This window comes from Oryctolagus cuniculus, chromosome 14 (assembly GCF_051225735.1).
Source record: "Oryctolagus cuniculus isolate XC-2025 breed Fujian yellow rabbit chromosome 14, ASM5122573v1, whole genome shotgun sequence".
NCBI lineage: Eukaryota > Metazoa > Chordata > Mammalia > Lagomorpha > Leporidae > Oryctolagus > Oryctolagus cuniculus.
Window position 1 is genome coordinate 66339104 of NC_142880.1, and position 19367 is coordinate 66358470.

A 19367-nucleotide genomic window follows, 5' to 3' on the forward strand; every position below is an offset into this window, starting at 1 on the left:
TCATTCTCTTACCAATTTCTCCACTTCATTTGGTTTATCCGCAGTCTATTGCTTGTAGACATGCTATGCATTTTCATATGATTTCCTGGTATCAGATACTGATAACAAGGTGGCATTTTAAGGTCTCTGCCCTACCAGCTCTTCTGAGTAGTTATATTTAAGCTTTAAATGAACAGATTGAAAGACATATGTGGAAAAAAGGGGATTCTTTTGTAATGTAAATAACGCTAAGAAATTAATCTCTTGGTCAGAGAGGAAAATATTAGAACTAAATAAAACATGTGGATGTAGACTCTTTCTGACCCTGTCTGGCATATTAAGCTACTTCAAGAAGTTCAAGGAAAATGAAATTAAACTGACAAATTTATTTTGTACAAAATTTTTTTGAAATCTCTGCATAGTTTTTCGGTGATATGCATTTTCCAAGAATTAATTTTGAAAGATTTTTATTTATTTGAGAGGCAGTAGTGGGGAGAGAGAATGAGAAAGAGTGAAAGATCTTTCTCTTGTCTGCTGGTTCACTCCCCAAATGCTATGGGGAGCTATGCTGAGGTTGAAGCTGGGATCAGGGAACTCGATCCAGCTCTCCTACATGGGTGCCAGGAACCCAATTACTTGAGCTATTACCTGCTGTCTCCCAGCATCTGCCTTAGCAGGAAGCTGGATTCAGGAGCCAGACCCAGGAATCAAACCTTGGTTCTCTTATGTGGTATGTGAGCATCTTTGCCCTTAGGCAAATGCCTGCCCCTTCACTGACTTTTTGAAGACCTTTGGTACAAAAATGCTTTATTATCTAAAGTCTCACTAACAGTAATGTCTTTCTATTTATCAGTGTTCAGAAATGTGATTGCTTTTATTAGTGACATTCTAAATAGCTTAATCTTACCATATTAGCACCAATGCTCAAGAAAAAGGTAACAGGTAGTGAACATATTTCTGAATTCTTTTGTAAGCATAGATAATTTAAACAATAGCCTTGGGGAGGGTTAAGCCACCGCTTGCAATGCCAGCATCTCATATTGCAGTGCTCATTTTAGCTTGGTCTGCTCAACTTTTGATCCAGCTTCCTGTTGATGTGCCTGGAACACAGCAGAGAATGGCCCAGTGCTTGGGCCCCTGCCACCCATGTGGGAGACCCAGATATTGTTCCTGGCTACTGGCTTTGGCCTGACCCAGACCTGGCTGTTGAAGCCATTTGGGGAGTGAAATGCTGGATGGAAGATCTCTCACTCTTTGTCTCTCCTCTTCTCTGTCACTATGCCTTTCAAGTAAATAAATAAATCTTAAAATGCAATTTCATCTTCCTTTGAAAATTCAGGTTCATTAATTATTGGGCAGTTTTATATTCTAGATATAAATTGTCAAGGCTATTGGGCTAGAAGTAGTGTATTTCTCCTGCAATCTCTGCCTGTTTGATTTTTGATGATTTTTTTTTGTCTCTTTCATCATTGTCAATCAATTCACTGGCTGCTGTAGCAGGCTTTACCTTCTCATCTAATTCTTTGTATCTTTTCTGTTGTAGATGGAACAAGCTCAACACTAGATATCTAAGCTTGTAAAAATTATGAGCAAGTAAAGAGCAAACATGTTTATTTTATTTGGAAGATCCGAGGGCGTTGAGCCTAGGAATTAAGGGAATTCCAGTTTCTGTTCTATTTTTTCTGTGGCTCATAACATCTGGGGGCAATGAGTTCAACGTCTTGCTTTCTACTTTTCCTTCTCAGCTTTTAAGAATGGAAATCTTGTAAGTAATATATAATTAAAAATATTCTTTTCAGATCTTCCTTGGATGTGTGCGCTCGAGATGAGAGAAGCAAGAGGACTCTGGCCCTGACAGTTTGCAAGCTGCATGTTCTCCGCTGTCAGGGTAGGAATTACACCCTCACTGGCATGGACAGCTGTGCTGTGCCTGCTGCAGTCCAGAAAGCTTGTGGCGCATGTCCACTGTGGGGAAAGTGTGATGGTAAGGGGCACTTTATATTTCTAAGTATGAGTGACAAAATGACAGTACTGAGTTTTCTAAAAACGTAGTTTCTAGGTTAGCAGGGATCAAAGCTGATATTTAAGGATGTCAAAGACTCAGATTGGTTTGACAGTGAACTATGCTCTGGCACTTCCTCTCCTGGGGAGGGTTGTAGATCAGTTACCTAAGCCAATGAGGACCCATTCATGATGCTCTGAGTGGTCCCCAGACATGGGTGATCCCCACTCCACCCCCAAGACTTTTCTCTTGTACTATCCTTATTATTATTACTGGGAGCTGGGTTTTAAGTGGAGCATCTGGGACATGAACTGGTGTCCATATGGCATGCTGCCATCACAAGGGCCACTTTACCTGCTGTGCCAGAACGCTGGCTCCCTACAATGATCTTGAATACTGACTAGGGTGCAACACACTTCCCATAGTTTGGACAGTACTGTGAAATGGGAAGGGCTAGATAACTGGAGCCAAGTCACTGCCTTAAGTTTTGCTATCGAAATTTAGGAACGGGGCTGTGTGATCCGCCAAGTTTCTGTCCGTTCTTTGCTCCCTCCTACTCCTGGCCCATACCTGCTCTCACTCCCTCAAGGGTTGCAGCATGGATGATGACATATGAGTATGAACTTGAGTCACGTCTGGGTCACCTTGGATTTGGTGCTCACCACCACCCTCTGGCTGACCTTGTCAGCTCTCTTGGAGCCATCTGCTTGGTGTATTTCAGCTTGTACTCCCCCTTCCCCCACCAGATTGCTTCCCTTCAGATCATATTTCTGGTTTGTTTTTACAGGATACATAGCCTTTAGCATGCCATGCCTTCTTTCTCAGAATTTAATTCCTGTTTTCTTTCTCGCTGTGCTTGAGCCTTGACTCTTGGTTCCTTCTGGGGGTCTTCTCAGTTGGTCTGTGGGGTGAAATATTGCACTCAACTTCAGGCTCACAAGGGTAGCAGCATCTGGGAGGAGAATTGGAGAGGTCTTGACTGGGATAGAACTACCTCATGTGGGTCCAACTGATAAAGTCTGGCACCAACCTCAACACCCATTTATTCCAAGTAGAGCAAAATGCCTCAGTTTCTTGGTCCTACTGCTTTTCCAGCAGATAGTTTATTTTATAACTTAAGGCAGAAGTTTCTACAGCTCTCTAATCACCACATCATTGCTTTGGGGATAATATGTTTTGACCCTCCCACCTCCATAATGTTCTATTAAATCTCTCTTGCTTATTTCTTCCAGCCCAGAGCAGCAAATGTGTCTGCCGAGAAGCAATGGAGTGTGAAGAAGAAGGGTTTAGTATTTGTGTGGAACTGAATGGCAAGGAACAAACAATGTCTGAATGTGAGGCCGGCGCCCTGAGATGCAAAGGGCAGAGCCTGTCCATCACCAGCATAAATCCCTGTGCTGGGGAAACCCAGTAGGCTCCTGAGGGCCCTGGTCAGCTTCCCAAGCTGAACTGACACACCTGTATCACTGAACACTTAGATGCTTTGCCAGCATGGAGGCACATTCTTTCTACTTCCTCTCTATTGGGTTTCCTCAATATAAGCTATTTAAACACACACACATATATATATAAATACATAAAGTATATATACATGCACATGTCCATATACATATATAATTTATATATAGCAATATATACATATATAAGATTTATATGTATATATAAACACACATATATGAAGCTACTATATAAACACACCGTTTGTTTTCCCAAATGTGAATGCAGATACTCTTGTTTATCTTCCCTTTTTATGTTTCAGGATACAGAATGTTCTTGAACTTTTGCATGAACTAGCTGTGTGTTCTTGGAAAAATGGTGAATGTTTCTGGACTTTGACTTTTTTTTTTTTAAATCAAGAAAACTAGAGGATTAGATTAGAGAAATTTGAATGCTCCCTTCATCCGTATGATTCTATTAAAATGATTGACTCAACTCATGGGCCAGAGCACTACAAATTGATTAGGAAAACAGAAGGAACATGATTTCCTGATTAGAGAGATTGGCTTCCCTCAATGAGAGCAAATACAAGGGGATCTAAATGGAAAAAGACAGATACAATTATTCCCATCCTGAGTCCTAATCTCACACTTCACTCTATTGAGTCAACTGCTACATGTAGCGATCCCTATTCTTGTCAGGAGATTGAACCATTTAAATGTCAGAGCAGAATTCATTATGCTGTGGTCACAGGGGGCCTTCTGCCTTCTTGTCTGAGAACAAATACAATTCAGTCTTCTCTTGGGGGCTTTTGTTTAGAATGTATCAAACACAAGACTTGCAATTCCTCCGCTCTCCTTTTGTGAAAGAAGCATCAGTTCATGCCTCTGCATTGAGCATATTTGAGAACAGTTTTCCCTAATGTGTATACATGCCTAGGTTTTTCAGGAGGGTATGCAGTTTGAAGCATCCTTCTTTTATTCATTCTTAATTCACCTTTCATCAATACAAAAAACTAGTTCGAGGTGAAATGAGTGGGCTTAAATAGAATTTAAAATATGCTTTTATATACAAATACTGTCTCTAATTTATGATTCTAGTGAATATGTTTCAACCAAGCTTAAGATGACAAGGATAAGAATACTCATTAAAGATATTATTCTGCATAATTTTCTGGTTCTGTATTATGTTTAGTTTTAGAGGCTATTTCCATGAAGAATGGTTAGCGTGTTCTTGCCTGAAGTTTTATGAATGATCCAGATCTGACTACATATTTGTTTTAAAAGTGCCCCCTTGAGGGAAGATGCAAATATAATGTATGGAAGTTAACAGGAGATAGATTTCAAGTGATTGGAAACAATAGCTTTCAGACACTGCTACTGCATTTGTTAGAGGTTATTATGAACTTAATTTCTACCCTGGGCAGGGGGTAGGACTTGAGAATGCCAGACTCAGCTGAAGATCATAAGACAATGACTTAAACAAGTCAATTCATTTGATAGGAAATATGCCAATACCTTTCCAGTGATTTCTTTTCTTTTCTTTTTTTTTGACAGGCAAAGTAGATAGTGAGAGAGAGAGACAGAGAGAAAGGTCTTCCTTTTGCCGTTGGTTCACCCTCCAATGGCCGCCACGGCTGGCACGCTGTGGCCGGCACACTGCGCTGATCTGAAGGCAGGAGCCAGGTGCTTCTCCTAGTCTCCCATAGGGTGCAGGGCCCAAGCACTTGGGCCGTCTTCCACTGCCTTCTCGGGTCACAGCAGAGAGCTGGCCTGGAAGAGGGGCAACCGGGAAAGAATCCGGCGCCCTGACCGGGACTAGAACCTGGTGTGCCGGCGCCACTAGGTGGAGGATTAGCCTAGTGAGCCGCGGCGCCGGCTTCCAGTGATTTCTGTTCTGAGCTTAACCCACTAATTTTCAAATTTTTCAATTCTGTTAATATTTTAATGATACAATATTTATTTCAAAGTTACCATAAATAGTATAGTTATTGCTCAACTTAACTCTTTTTTAGGTGTCCTATTTATAGGACAATGTAGCGTGAAACTAGTACAAGGTAGAATTATGTTGCTTATGTGTTACCACGATCCCCTTTATATAGAGGACATGGTCAGCATGATCAAGTGCTCCCAGAGCCTGAGGTCTGAAATAAACTATGGGTTGGGCATTCCTAATCTGAAAATCCAAAATCTGAAATTTTGAGTTTCCAGTGGAAAATTTACATCTGACTCCAAGGACTGGGGCCATCCTCTACTGCTTTCTCAGGGCATAACAGAGAACTGGATTGCAAGTGGAGCAGCCAGGATTTGAACTGGTGCCCATAGGGGATGCTGGCACGGTAGGTGGCAGCTTTGTTTGCCCTGTCATAGTGTTAGCCCTCAAAATGTCAATTTCACTCCAGTGCATTATGTTTTAGGTACTCCATTAATTACCACAGATCAGGGGAAACATTGCATCTGTCTTTTTGAACTGGGTAACTTTGCTCAGTATAATGGTTTCTGGTTGCATCCATTTTGTTGCAAAAGACAGGATTTCATTCTTAGGGCTGAATAATATTCCATACTGTATATATACCATAATTTCTTTATCCAGTCATCAGCTGATGGACATCTGGGTTGATTCCATATCTTAGATATTGTGGTTGAGCTGCAATGAACATGGGAGTACAGATAATTCTTTCATATGCTGATTTCATTTTCCTTGGGTAGATTCCTAGGAGTGGGATTGCTGAGTCATACGGTAAATCTATTTTCAGATTTCTGAAGTATCTCCATGTTGTCTTCCAAAAAGGCTGCACCGGTTTACATTTCCACTAACAGTGGATTAAGATACCTTTGTCCCTACATCCTCACCAACACTTATTGTTTTTTGATTTCTGTATGAAAGCCATTATAACTGGGGGGGGGGGGGGAGAGCTATTGACCATTTGAATTTCTTCTTTTGAAAAATGCCTGTTCAAATCCTTTGCCCATTTCTTGACTGGATTGTTTGTTTTGATGTTGTAGAGTTTGTTGAACTGTTTATAGATTCTGTATATTAATCCTTTATCAGTTGCATAGTTTGTAAATGTTTTCTCCCATTCTTTTGGTTGCCTCTTGACTTTGCTGAGTGTTTCTTTTGCAGTGCAGAAACTCATCAGCTTGTTGCAATCCCATTTGCCCATTTTTGGCTTTGATTGCCTATGCTTCTATGGTGTTTTCCAGGAAGTCTTTGCCTGTGCCAATGTCTTGTAGGGTTTCCTCAATGTTCTCTAATAATTTGGTGGTATTAGCATTTGATCCATTTTGAGTGAATTTTTATGTAAGGTGTAAGGTAGGGGTCTTGTTTCATGCTTCTGAATATGGAGATCAAGTATTCCCAGCTTCATTTGTTGAAGAGACTGTCCTTATTCTAGGGATTGATTTTAATTCCTTTGTTAAAGGTAAGTTGGTAGTAAATGGGTGGATTGATTTCTGGCATTTCTATTCTGTTCCATTGGTGTATACATCTATTTTTTTTGCCAGTACCAGGCTGTTTTGATTATAACTGCCCTGTAGTATGTCTTGAAATCTGATATTGTGATGCCTCTAGCTTTGTTTTTGTTGTTTAAGATTTCTTTAGCTATTCATGATTTCTAATGTTTCCATATGAATTTTAGCATCATTTTTTCTAGATCTGAAAAGAATTACCTTGATATTTGATTGGAATCACAGTAAATCTGTAATTGGTTTTTGGTAGTATGGGCATTTTGATGATATTGATTCTTCTAATGCATTAATGTGGAAGATTTTTTCATTTTTTATTTCTTCTATTTCTTTCTTTAATGTTTTATAATTTACATCATAGAGATCTTTGACTTCTTTGGTTAAATTTATTCCAATGTATTTTCTTTTTTTGGTGACTATTGTGAATGGGATTGATTGAGAAGTTCTTTCTTAGCCATGGTATTTTCTGTGTATACAAAGGTTATTTTTTTGTGTGTTTTAACTTTATATCTTGCCACTTTATCACATTCTTTAATGAGTTCCAAGAGTCTGTTACTGAAGTCTTTTTGTTCCCCTCTATATAGAATCTTGTAATCTGCAAATAGGGATAGTTTGATTTCCTCCTTTGCTGCTTGTATCCCTTTGATTTCTTTTCTGTGCCTAAACTTACAGGACAATATTGAATAGCAATGGTGAGAGTGGGCATCCTTCTTTGGTTCTGGATCTTAGTGAGAATATGTCCAACTTTTCCCCCATTTAATAAGAGCTGGCTGTGGATTTCTTATAGATTGCCTTGTTTGTGTTGAGGAATGTTCCTTCTGTACCGAATTTGCTTAAGGTTTTCATCATAAAAGTGTGTTGTATTTTATCAGATGCTGTCTCTGCATCTATTGAGATAGTCATATAGTTTTTTTCTTCAGTTTGTTGATGTGATGTATCAGATTTTTTGATTTGCAAATGTTGAGCCATCCCTGCATACCAAGGATAAATCCCAGTTGGTCCAGATGAATGATCTTTCTGATGTGTTGTTGGATTCAATTAGCTAGTATTTTATTAATTATTTTTGAATTTATGTTCATCAGGGATGTTGGTCTATAGTTATCTTTCTTTGTTGTTTCTTTTTTTGGTTTTGGAATTAAGGTGATGTTAGCATCATAGTAGGAGTTTGGGAGGATTTCTTCCCTTTCAGTTGTTTTGAGTAGCTTGAAAAGAATTGGAGTTAATCGTTCTTTCAAAGTCTGGTAGAATTCAGCAGTGAAGCCATCTGGTCCTGGGCTTTGTTGGAAGAGTCTTTATTGCTGATTCATTCTCCATCTTGCTTATTGGTCTGTTTAGGTTTTTAATGTCTCTGTGTCTCATTTTGGTAGATTGTATGTGACCAGGAATCTATCCATTTCTTCTAGGTTTTCCAATTTTTTGGCATACGGCTTTTTGTAGCATTTCCTGATGATTCTTTTTTATTTCTGTGGTATCTGTTGTTACATCTCCTTTTTAATCTCTGATTTTATGTATTTACTTTTTGGTTAGTTGGGCCAAAGGTGTATTAAGTTTGTTTATTTTTTTAAAAAACCAGCTCATCATTTCACTGATTTGTGTGTGTGTGTGTCTGGTTTCAATTTTTTAATTTCTTCTTTAATTTTAAATATTTCTTTTCTCGTACTAATTTGGGGTTTGGTTTGTTGTTGTTTTTCTAGATCACTGAAATACAAATGCCCTGGGATCCAGGAACTCAATCCAGGTCCCTCAAGTGGGTGGTAGGGGACCTGAATACTTGAGCCATCACCTGATACCTCCTAGGGTGTACATTATTTCATTATTCTGAAAATCAGAAGCAGAGCCAAGACATGAACCCTGGTACCCTGATATGTGTCTTAACTGCTGTGCCAAGCATTCACTCCAACCCAAATTTCTTATATCCACATAGTCACATATATGCTATCCCACTGTATGCATTTGGATTATTTGTGACACCATCATAACAGCTAGTGGAGGTGGATACCATAAACTTGAAGATAAACTAAGAAGCTGCTTCCTTTAGGTACAAGATTAAGTGAGTGTTCAGGTGTGTCTATGATTTCTGCTTTTCTCTTTGAAGTGAGAAAGTAGAAAAGGAGATGAGAATGGCAGGGAGGCAAGAGAAGTGTGTGTGTTGGGGGGAGTGGGAAGGAAGGAAAGGGAGTTTGGGTCATTCTTAGCCTGGGACTGGCACAGTTGAGCAGCCACAGACGTCCTGCTGCTTCCTACTCCTCTGAGAGCTTTCTTCCTCGATGGACTAGTTAAAATGTATTGAGTGTTTGTGTTAGGGACAGGATGGCCTGTTTCTTTTTCAGAAGCTAAGCCAGAAAGCAACCTCAGTAGGAGGCAATTTCCATTAATACCTGAGAAACCAGTGTGGTTTATGTCTGCCTTTCAATTACTTTGGTCTTTCAGGCAGTTCACACGTTTGGGGAAAAAAAGCTGATGGCGTGATATGTGCCCCTGCTGTGACAACCAACGCATTGACAATTTGTCTTTTTATTCATTTCTGTCAGGCTCTGAAGGCAAAGCTCTGGATTTCCATGCGAAACATCAGTCACATAGAAAAACTTGCCTTTTCAGCCATGGGTTAATCAGACCAGATAGAAAGTCTGTTGTTTCAGAAGGGGTGGGCTGGGGGGAGAAGGTGGGCAGTGGAGGAAGGAATGTGTAAATGTTCTTTTTGATTCACAAGCTGAGAATGATTTCCTATGAAAGGACAAATGTGAAGCAGTGTTATCATTGGAAGCTCTGTTATCACTGTTATTTCTAAGCATCCTGATGTGACAAGACTTGTGCTGAATTCCAGGGAAAGGGCTTCAAGAACATAGATGATCCTTGATGTCTAAGCTAGAGAAGAATTGACCAGGGAAAGGAAGCATAAGTGATGTTTACCTGAGGGTCTGTTACATAAGAATCTACTGGCCAATTTGGCTGGAAACACAGAGAATTGCTGGCTGCTCAGGAAGGCTGGCATTGAGCATTCCAGTCTGAGTCTGAGGGTTGACAACTAGGACCACCCATCTTATAAATAAGGCCCAGTCCAAAGGCAAGAGAAGGCAGATGTCTTCACTCACATTCAGGCACTGTGGTAGGCAGAGAGAGAAGGACAGAATTTTTTTCCTCTATTTTCCTTTGCCCTTCTGTTCCAATTATGTTTTCAAGTTGTTGAATGATGCCCACATTAGGGCAGTTCACTATTCAGTTCACTAATTCATATACTGTTTGTTTCCAGAAACATTCTCACAAACTTAGAAATGTTTAACTAGATACCTGGGCATCTCATGGCACAGTCAACTTGGCTCACAGAAGTAACTATTGCAAGCCTACCATTTGTCAACTTCACACATATGTGTTTGCTTGAAGTGCATTGACTTTCAGAGTAAAAACTGTCACAAGGTCATGATTATGTTCTGCCTAACATGTGATGATCCTGTGTACAACTGAAAACAGTAGTAGCTCTTTCCTCATAAGAGGGAGTAAAGTCTTTGAGTGATGCTTTCTGTTCATGTTAATAAGTTATAACTAAGTGCCATGATAAAAACTAATAATACTTAAATATTACAATATAAAGTCAATACATCTTATATTGTATAGGGACAAAAAGAATAAAAAATAAAGATACATTATACACATTCACACATACATCAAGAAATATCATAACAGGAAGAGGGATGGGCATTTGGGACAGAGGTTTCATGGGTCACTAAGGATGCCTGCACCCCTATCTGAGTGCCTGGGTTCTAGTTCCAGCTCTACTTCTGATTCCAGCTTCCTACCAATGTGTGCCTTGGGAGGTGGCAAATGATGTCTAAAGTACTTGAGTCCTATCACCCATGTGGAAGACTTTGGTTGAGTTCTGGGCTCCTGGCTTCAGCCTGGTGCAAGTATTTGGTGAACGAACTAGCAGATGGAAGTTCTATGTATATCTATCTTTATCTCTCTCTCTCTCTGATGTTCAAATAAAATAAAAGTAAATACAATTTTTAATTGGGCAGGAAATACTCATGACAATCATAGTTTTCATTTCTGTAACTGGGCACATGGTTTACCTCTTCCTTCCTTTCTTTCTTTCTTTCTTTCTTTCTTTACAGGCAGAGTTAGACAGTAAGAGAGAGAGAGACAGAGATAAAGGTTTTCCTTCCGTTGGTTCACCCCCCAAATGGCTGCTACGGCCAGCGCGCTGCGCCAATCTGAAGCCAGGAGCCAGGTGCTTCCTCCTGGTCTCCCATGTGGGTGCAGGGCCCAAGCACTTGGGCCATCCTCCACTGCCTTCCCAGGCCACAGCAGAGAGCTGGACTGGAGCAACCGGGACTAGAACCCGGGGTGCCGGCGCCGCAGGCGGAGGATTGGCCTATTGAGCCATGGCGCCAGCCTACCTGTTATTTCTAACTACCTTTTTCTATTACCCCTCCAGTGTTTGCTTTACCTTTGGCAAGCACCTCAGCTTGCTGTAGTTCTTTACCTGGTGAGGTAACCTATCCCTTCATTCTTTACATTTTATTTATAACAGTTGAGAAGATTTAACATATTTCATATGTGCAGATATAGCAGCATAATCATCCTTACCATGCTACCCCCTCTTCCCTGTGCTCCCACCTTCTGTCTTCCTTCTGTTCTGATTTTTTCTTTTAGTTTTTACAATAACATACTTTCAGTTTATTTTATAATCACAAGTTTAAACCTCCACTAAATAAAGCATTTAAAAAGCAGTAAGTAGAAAAACCACTGTTCCTCAAGAGTATAGACAAGGACTGTAACAACAGTCAAGTCTCAACATGTCAATTTCACTTACATATATTACATTTTTTGTAATCTGTATATTAGTTACCACAAACCAGGAAAAACATGATATTTACTTTTGGGGAATGTCTTATTTCACTAAGTATAATGATTTCTACTTGCATCTGTTTTATTGCTAAAGACAGGATTTCATTCTTTCTTTTTATGACTGAGTACCATTCCATAGTACAAATATGCCATATTTTCTTTTTCTTCTTAAATGATTTATTCATTTATTTGAAAGGTAGAGTTACAGATAGGCAGAGGCAGAGGCAGAGAGAGAGAGAGAGAGAGAGGGAGAGAGAAAGAGAGAGAGAGGTCTTCCATCTGTTGGTTCACTCCCCCAAATGGCTATAATCACCAGAGCTGAACTGATCTGAAGCCAGGAGCCAGGAGCTTCTTCTGGGTCTCCCATGTGGGTGCAGGGGCCCAAGCACTTGGACCATCTTCTACTGCTTTCCCAGGCTGCAGAAAGGAGCTGGATCACAAGAGGAGCAGCTGGGACTCGAACCAGTGCCTATATGGGATGCCGGCACTGCAGGTTGTGCTTTACCCACTATGCCACAGGGCCGGCTCCCATATTTTCTTTATTCACCCATCAGCTGATAAACATCTGAGTTGATTCTATAACTTAGCTATTGTAAATTGAACTGCAATAAACATGGAGGTGCAGATACCCTGCCTCTGCAGATTACTGGAGTGTCTACTTTCTGGGAATACCTGGAGGTGTGTGGTGGATGTGGCCAGGGAGCTCTATTCAGTGCTCCAGGGTGAAGGGAGTGTTAAGGTGACACCCAGGTTGAGCATGGTAAAACTCCTCTTTTTTTTTTTTTTTTAAATCAAAGGGGAGGTTTGTTCTGTTGGCATAGACAGCTCATTTCCTCTCCTCAAAAAAGACCAGTGCCTGGGCACCGGCCCCAGTGGATATAATATTCATCCACACTTCCACAAGGAAGTGGGTATAAGCAAATTACCCAGCAATGTCCCTCACTGGGGAACCAGGGAGCCCAGAGCATGTGGAGCCTCCCACGGTGACTGCCCAAAGTCCCGTCCACACCCTGAGCCTTCCAATGCAGCCTCAGTGTTTTCACATTCTCAGCACACAAGCCTCCTACAGACATGAGCAACCTCCTATCAATTCTCCCTGCCAGACTCAGAGTCTCCACTTTGCTGGTTGCTGGGCATGGACATAAACTGGTGTAGCTGTTACGTATGTCCAAAATGGTACCCGCTCTCTATTGCCTTGTCACAGGATGCTGTTGCAAGGTGATTGGGGAAACAGAAATGTACTCCCCCCCTTTTGTCTCTCCTGTAGTTTGGCAGGTACATTCTCCCCGACAGGGCTCCAAGCCAGATTCCCTCCTGGTTTTTCCTGCAGCTTTATCACCAGAGGCTGCTGTAGTCTGGTCTCACCTTGTTCTCCAAAGCTGGTGTGGAGGCTCTCAGCTGCTGGGGTCTTGATTTGTGCATGTCCACACCCTCCACTTAGGTGTGCTGTGTCCCCCTAACCTGTGTAGCATTTCCTCTGCTGTTTTCTCCCTAACTCTTCCTTGAGACTACACTCTCTCCACTTTTTTTTAAAACTATCTTCTAGACTAGTGTGGTAAGCTCCCTCCCTACTCCACCATCTTAATCCAATCTCCAATAGTCTCTTAATGGAGTCTTTGTGTTTTTAACCTGGTAAGGTAATCTATCCCTTCATTCTTAAGTAAAACATGTATTAATGTATGCATTTACTCCCACAACGGAGTGCCTATGATTGACTCCTGGCTTTGGCTCCTGACTCTAGTTTCCTGCTAATGCAAACCCCAGAAAGCAGCAGTAAGCAGCAGTAATGGCTCAAGTAATTGGGTTCTTGCAACTTATGTTGTAAAACTGGATTGAATTCCTGGCTTCTGATTTCTGCCCAGTCCTGTTCTAGCCACTGTGGGCATTTAGGGGGTGAACTGGAAGATGGGAGTTCTCTGCATCAAATAAAATAAATAAATAAAATGGTCTATCAGTTAATGTCTGATTTTTTCAGTCTATCTTCTCTGTTAATAATGTTTTTTTTTGACAGGCAGAGTGGACAGTGAGAGAGAGAGTGACAGAGAGAAAGTCTTCCTTTTCTGTTGGTTCACCCTCCAATGGCCGCTGTGGCTGGTGTGCTGTGGCCAGCGCACCGCGCTGATCCGTTAGCAGGAGCCAGGTGCTTCTCCTGGTCTCCCATGGGGTGCAGGGCCCAAGGACTTGGGCCATCCTCCACTGCATTCCTGGGCCACAGCAGAGAGCTGGACAGAATCTGGCACCCCGATCGGGACTAGAATCCAGTGTGCTGGTGCCGCAGGCAGAGGATTAGCCTATTGAGCTGCGGCACCGGCCTGTTAATAACATTTTAAAATACTGTTTTTTTTTTTTTTTTGCATTTTCTTAGCTTTACCTTAAATGCTTTCTGTCTATTCACTTCTTTTTATTTATTTTAAAAAATATTTATTTATTTATTTGAAATACAGAGTTAAAGTGATGGAGAGACAGAGAAAATTCCATCTGTTGGTTCACTCTTCAGGTGGCCCCAATGTCTAGGGATGGCCCAGGCTGAAGCCAGGAGCCTAGGTGGCAGATGCCCAAACACTTGGACTATCTTCTGCTGCTTTCCCAGGCACGTTGGCAGGGAGCTGGATTGGAATTAGAGTAGCTGGGACTCAAGACAGCACCATATGGGATGCAAGTATCACAGGTGGCGGCTTAACTCAGAGTACCACAATGCCAGCCCCTATTCATTGCCTTCTAGATAAAGTATAGTTCAACCTATCATGTGATATTTGACTCTTTGCTATTTAATAATCTTTATCTCTTAATAAAACTCTTCTGTGATACTCAGATTATGGCTACACTCTATCCTTCACAGAATGCAGCATACTGGAAAACTGCCACCCAATAAGTCCTGTCAAGGAAGTCTTACCTGCTTGACCCAGGTGTCTGGCACATTCTCCATGATCTGAACTCAGGACACAGCCTTTGAGTGTTGGATGTAGGGTATTTAATGATTTCCTTTTTATTCCCCTTGGAGCAGGGTGAAAATGGATTTCCATTGCCCTGCATATCTCAGCAAAATTCCAAAGTGCTTGTTAACCTATCCTGCATGATAACAAGCAGTTGCCTAGGCCCTTCTCTAAGAAAGAGACTCTTTTGGGCTGCCGTGTAGTAAAAACTGTTAGGGCATTGACTAACTTAATCCTCAGGCCTTATCTCAGAATATTTGGAAGAAGAAGTAGGTAATACAGGAGAAGGAATTCTTGTCACTGGCTCCCAAATTGAGAAAAGAAGTTATGAGTCACAAATATGTTGTAAATTATATCGTACAAATTTGTCTTGCCTTCAGGCTATCCACATAATTCAATAAATAAAATCCAGGACAGTTTGTGCAGAAGGAATACAAATAAGGAAGGATGTTTTTTGACAAAGTAGAGGTAGGAACAAATGTCATCTTTAAGGTCATGACTTAGTGTTTCTTACACACACAGACACATACATTTTTACAATAAGTTCCATTGTCACTCCCTCATGCTCCTATTGAACCTGTCAGTTTTCTACTGTCCTTGTTTAAGATACATTTGTAATAAATGAGTAAAAAAGAGAAATTTGAAGAAATAATAATTTCCATGCTGCAGATTTTTAAAATTACTTGTCAGGAAGTTGCTTTCTGGAGCTGATGCTGTAGTTCAATGAGTTAAGCCACACCTGTGACACTGGCATCCTATATGTGTGCAAGTTGAAGTCCTGGCTGCTTCACTTGCAATCTAGTCTCTGTAAACCATGTAGGAGACCTGGATGGAGTTTCTGGCTCCTGGCTTCGGTCTGCCCCAGCCCAAACTTTTGCAACCATTTTGGAAGAACCAGTGAATAGATTTCTCTCTTGCTCTGTTTCTTCCCCTCTCTTTCTGTCACTCTGCCTTTCAAATAAATAAAATAAATCTTAAATGAAAGTTGCTCTGTATCAGGGTTTTTGATCAGCAATGAGGTTATGTCAGGCCTGTCTGATCAGACATGCTCTAATTCTATATGTAGGTAATATGAAGGTATTAGTGGGGCTGGAGATGAAATCAAGTAATAGTAAAATACTAACAGAAAAGCTTTGCTATAATCTTGAAGTCTACTGAGAGCTCCAGATGAAGTACCTCTTACTGTGCTTAATCATTTGAAACGAAGGCAGTGAAGGGACAATTCTAGTTACGCAATTTCTCTGGCTTCTTTCACTGGAAGCCTATTTGTTTCTTCCCATCTGTGACCTTTGTTCTCTTATTTCCTGGTGCAACTGCTTTTGTAGAAGGATCAGCTAAACTCAATGTCCCTTACTAAACAGCAGGACTCTGGCTCTCACTGTCATGTTAAAGGGCAGAGGTCTAGGTTGCAAAATAGCAAGATTCAGGGCCCTTTAAAGCCAAAGTAACCCATTAGGCAGTCTGAGCACTTTACGGAATCTCCCTCCTAAAGTAAACAGTTCTTGAAAAATGATTGCATGTGCAAATAATAGGCAAGAACAAGAGTAAGATGGAGGAACTTGTAAATTCATAAAGAGTACTTATATGTGATTTTCCTCTGTTAGAATTTCCCTGAGACCTTTTTTTAAAGATTTTATTTATTTATCTGAGAGGTAGAGTCACAGACCAAGAGAGGGAAGAGACTGAGAGAAAAGATCTTCCATTCACTGGTTCACTCCACAGATGGCTGCAATGGCCATCTAAGCCCAACCAAAACAAGGAGCCAGGAGCCAAGAGCCAGGAGCTTCTTCTATACAGGGGCCCAAGCACTTGGGCCATCTTCTATTGCTCTCCCAGGTCATAGCTGAGAGCTGGATTGGAAGAGGAGCAGCTGGGACTAGAACTGGCGCCCATATGGGATGCCAGCACTGCAGGCAGAGGTTTAGCCCACTATACCGCAGCACCGGCCCCTCCCCGAGACCTTGAAAGAGTTTTCCTCACTGGAGTCACATGACTATGTTTGAACTCTAAAGATGAACCACAGAGGGATGGCTCTGGAAGCAAGGGCTGGGAAGCAAGACATCAAGGAAGACTGGTGGCAACTCTCTTGAGGAGGGAGCGTGGTGGTTGGGAGGGGTTAACAGAAATGCTGAACATGGGCTCGCGCCAGTGGCTCACTTGGTTAATCCTCTGCCTGTGGTGCTGGCATCCCATATGGGCGCCAGGTTCTAGTCCTGGTTGCTCCTCTTCCAGTCCAGCTCTCTGCTGTGGCCCAGGAAGGCAGTGGAGGATGGCCCAAGTGCTTGGGCCCTTGCACCCGCATGGGAGACCAGGAAGAAGCATCCGACTCCTGGCTTCGGATTGGCGCAGCGCAACAGTCGTAGGGGCCATTTGGGGGGTGAACCAAAGGAAGGAAGACCCTTTTCTCTGTCTCTCTCTCATTGTCTATAACTCTACATGTCAAATAAAAAAGAAAAGAAAAGAAAAGAAAAGAGATGCTGAACATGATGAGGGTAGGAAAGAAGGCTCTGATGGGGTCTAGTGGTGACTAAGAAGCATCCAGAGCAGGAGTGTCAGTAACAGAGCTGACGTAGCCTGAGTTCATGGGAATACCTCCTCATGTGTAGCCTCCCAAGAAAGGCAGTGACATTCATAAGACCAGGAACATGGTCATACTGGCCTGGGGTAATCAGCTGGCTTTATGTGCTAACCCCTGAGTTTATATTAGAATTTGTGATTTTAATGATAATTTATTAATATTATTAATATTTCTAATGTAAACACTGCTTAATTCAGTGATTCTGTGCCCGGTTTCCAAGTGTACTGGGGCACTCTGTAGTTTAACTCAGAATCCTACGTTGCAGTCAGGGTGTCAGCTAGGGTTTGGATCATCTGAAGGCTTGACTGCATGGATCCATTCTGAAGATGGCTCACTCACGTGCCTCACAACTTCACACTCGTTGTTTGCAGGAGAAATCTGTTCTTTGCTTCATGGACCTGTGTATAAGTGTGCTTGAGTGTTCTCAAAACATTTAAGCTGGCTTTCTTCAGAGTGAGTGACTGAAGAGAGTGAAATATCGCCCATGACCGTATTTTATAAGTGACATTTTATCATTTTTGTCTGTTGTAATAATTGTACAGGACAGTCCTATATTTTATGAGAGGGGCTACATGGGGGCATGAACACCAGGAGGCAAGAGTTGTTGGGAGCTACTTTGGAGGTTGACTCCATTATCTGGGATTTATACACAGATTTCATAGAATATAAACTCCATAAAGTTAGAAATTTTTGAATTTTTTATCACAGTTATAGCCCGAGTGGCTCCTAAATTGTAGGCACTCAATAAAGATTTGTTAAATGAGTGAATAAATGGACTCCTGGCTCAAAATCTCTTACGTGAAAGATTCTTTTGTTCTTTGGGTTTTGTAGGAACAAAAGATGTTTCTTCAAAGAGTTTGGGGGGTGAAGAGATTAGATGATATCCAGCATGAATTTGCAAGAACATTCTGGAGGGATATATTGATAATGTTGCTAATAAATGGTCATGATGCTGTTGTTAAATGAGTTCCTGATTCTGTATTAGAAACTTTCTTTTAATCTATGTCACATCATGTGTATAAGTTTTTGCTTATGCATTGTGATAAAGGGTAAAGAATTACAATACAGATACTATGAAGAAGATTAACATTCACATGCACACATACATGTTGTTGCTCTAGGATATAAATGGGAAGGAAACCAAGAGATTGCTAGAATGTCAGATTGGGTCTTTTGTAGAAAAGTGTCTGGCATAATCTCGACACTTAAATTACACCCTGGCAGAGAATAAACAGTTTAAGTTTATCATGAGACTGTATTTTAAAAAGAGAGGAGTCAGGGTAGTATTTAGAAAGAGAATAGTCTGGTTAGTATTCAAAAGCTGCCAAAGATCTAAGAGGAAAGTGCTAAGTATGCTCCGCTTCTTGATGGCAGGGGAATTGTGTCATGTGCTGTCATTTTTGGTATCTGCTGGGATCTACACTTCCAAAGAGAGAAGACTAACTTGTGCAAAGCCATGTGACCATCACCACCACTCAAACCATGTATTGTCCCTGAGGAACTTTGTGGGATTTATTTATTTATTTGTTTTTACTGCTGGAAGCCTTTGGGGAGATTTTGCCACCACTTCAAGATCTCCATCCTAGGCATCATTTTTCCTCCTTGAAGATGTTGTATGTTTGTGAGGCACTAGGACGAAAGGAATTATTTCTAGAAAAAGCCTAACTGTTTATTTCTTGATGGTTTACAGAGGAATGCTTATCTCTTTACATCTTCTCAGGAGGGTCTGCAAAGTAGCTTCAGCTGATCTCTGGACACTGATACAGGGGTCTTGCCGAAGTGCTTGGAGCCCTGAAATTGAAAGAATAGCAAAGTTAAGGAAATGGGGAGCCAGAGCCAGCAAGAAGAAAAACCCAAACCACGGTCCAATTTATGCAGCCCTGCATAGCTCACTACTGAATGTCAGCCCTACTTGGGGTTTAGGTCTTAATGCTCACAGTTTGCCCTAAAGAGTAGGACTTGGACCTACATGTTGAGACACTATTTTTATAATTAAAATAGAAGAAGAGAAGACCCTGACCTTGTGATCAATAGGTTTACACAATTAGAATATTGTAGTCTGTTGGAAAGAATGCCTGCAAAGGGGCAGAGTAAAGGTTGCTTTATACTCTGGAGAAATTCCAGTACCT

The 19367-nt window shown here is 41.2% G+C and overlaps 2 protein-coding genes across 3 annotated transcripts in view; one reads left to right on the forward strand and one right to left on the reverse strand.

Moving 5' to 3' along the window:
* C7 (complement C7) overlaps nt 1–4587 on the forward strand; it is a 66494-nt gene extending 61907 nt beyond the window's left edge. For both annotated transcript variants that reach the window (XM_008262152.5, XM_089313162.1), the window contains 2 exons: nt 1779–1963; nt 3214–4587. In XM_008262152.5, the coding sequence (XP_008260374.3) occupies nt 1779–1963; nt 3214–3395 (367 nt within the window). In that variant the 3' untranslated portion in view covers nt 3396–4587. The remainder of the gene's footprint in view (nt 1–1778; nt 1964–3213) is intronic.
* MROH2B (maestro heat like repeat family member 2B) overlaps nt 4435–19367 on the reverse strand; it is an 82676-nt gene continuing 67743 nt past the window's right edge. Inside the window, exon 42 of the mRNA XM_089313160.1 lies at nt 4435–19029. Within this exon, the coding sequence (XP_089169286.1) occupies nt 18923–19029 (107 nt within the window). The 3' untranslated portion in view covers nt 4435–18922. The remainder of the gene's footprint in view (nt 19030–19367) is intronic.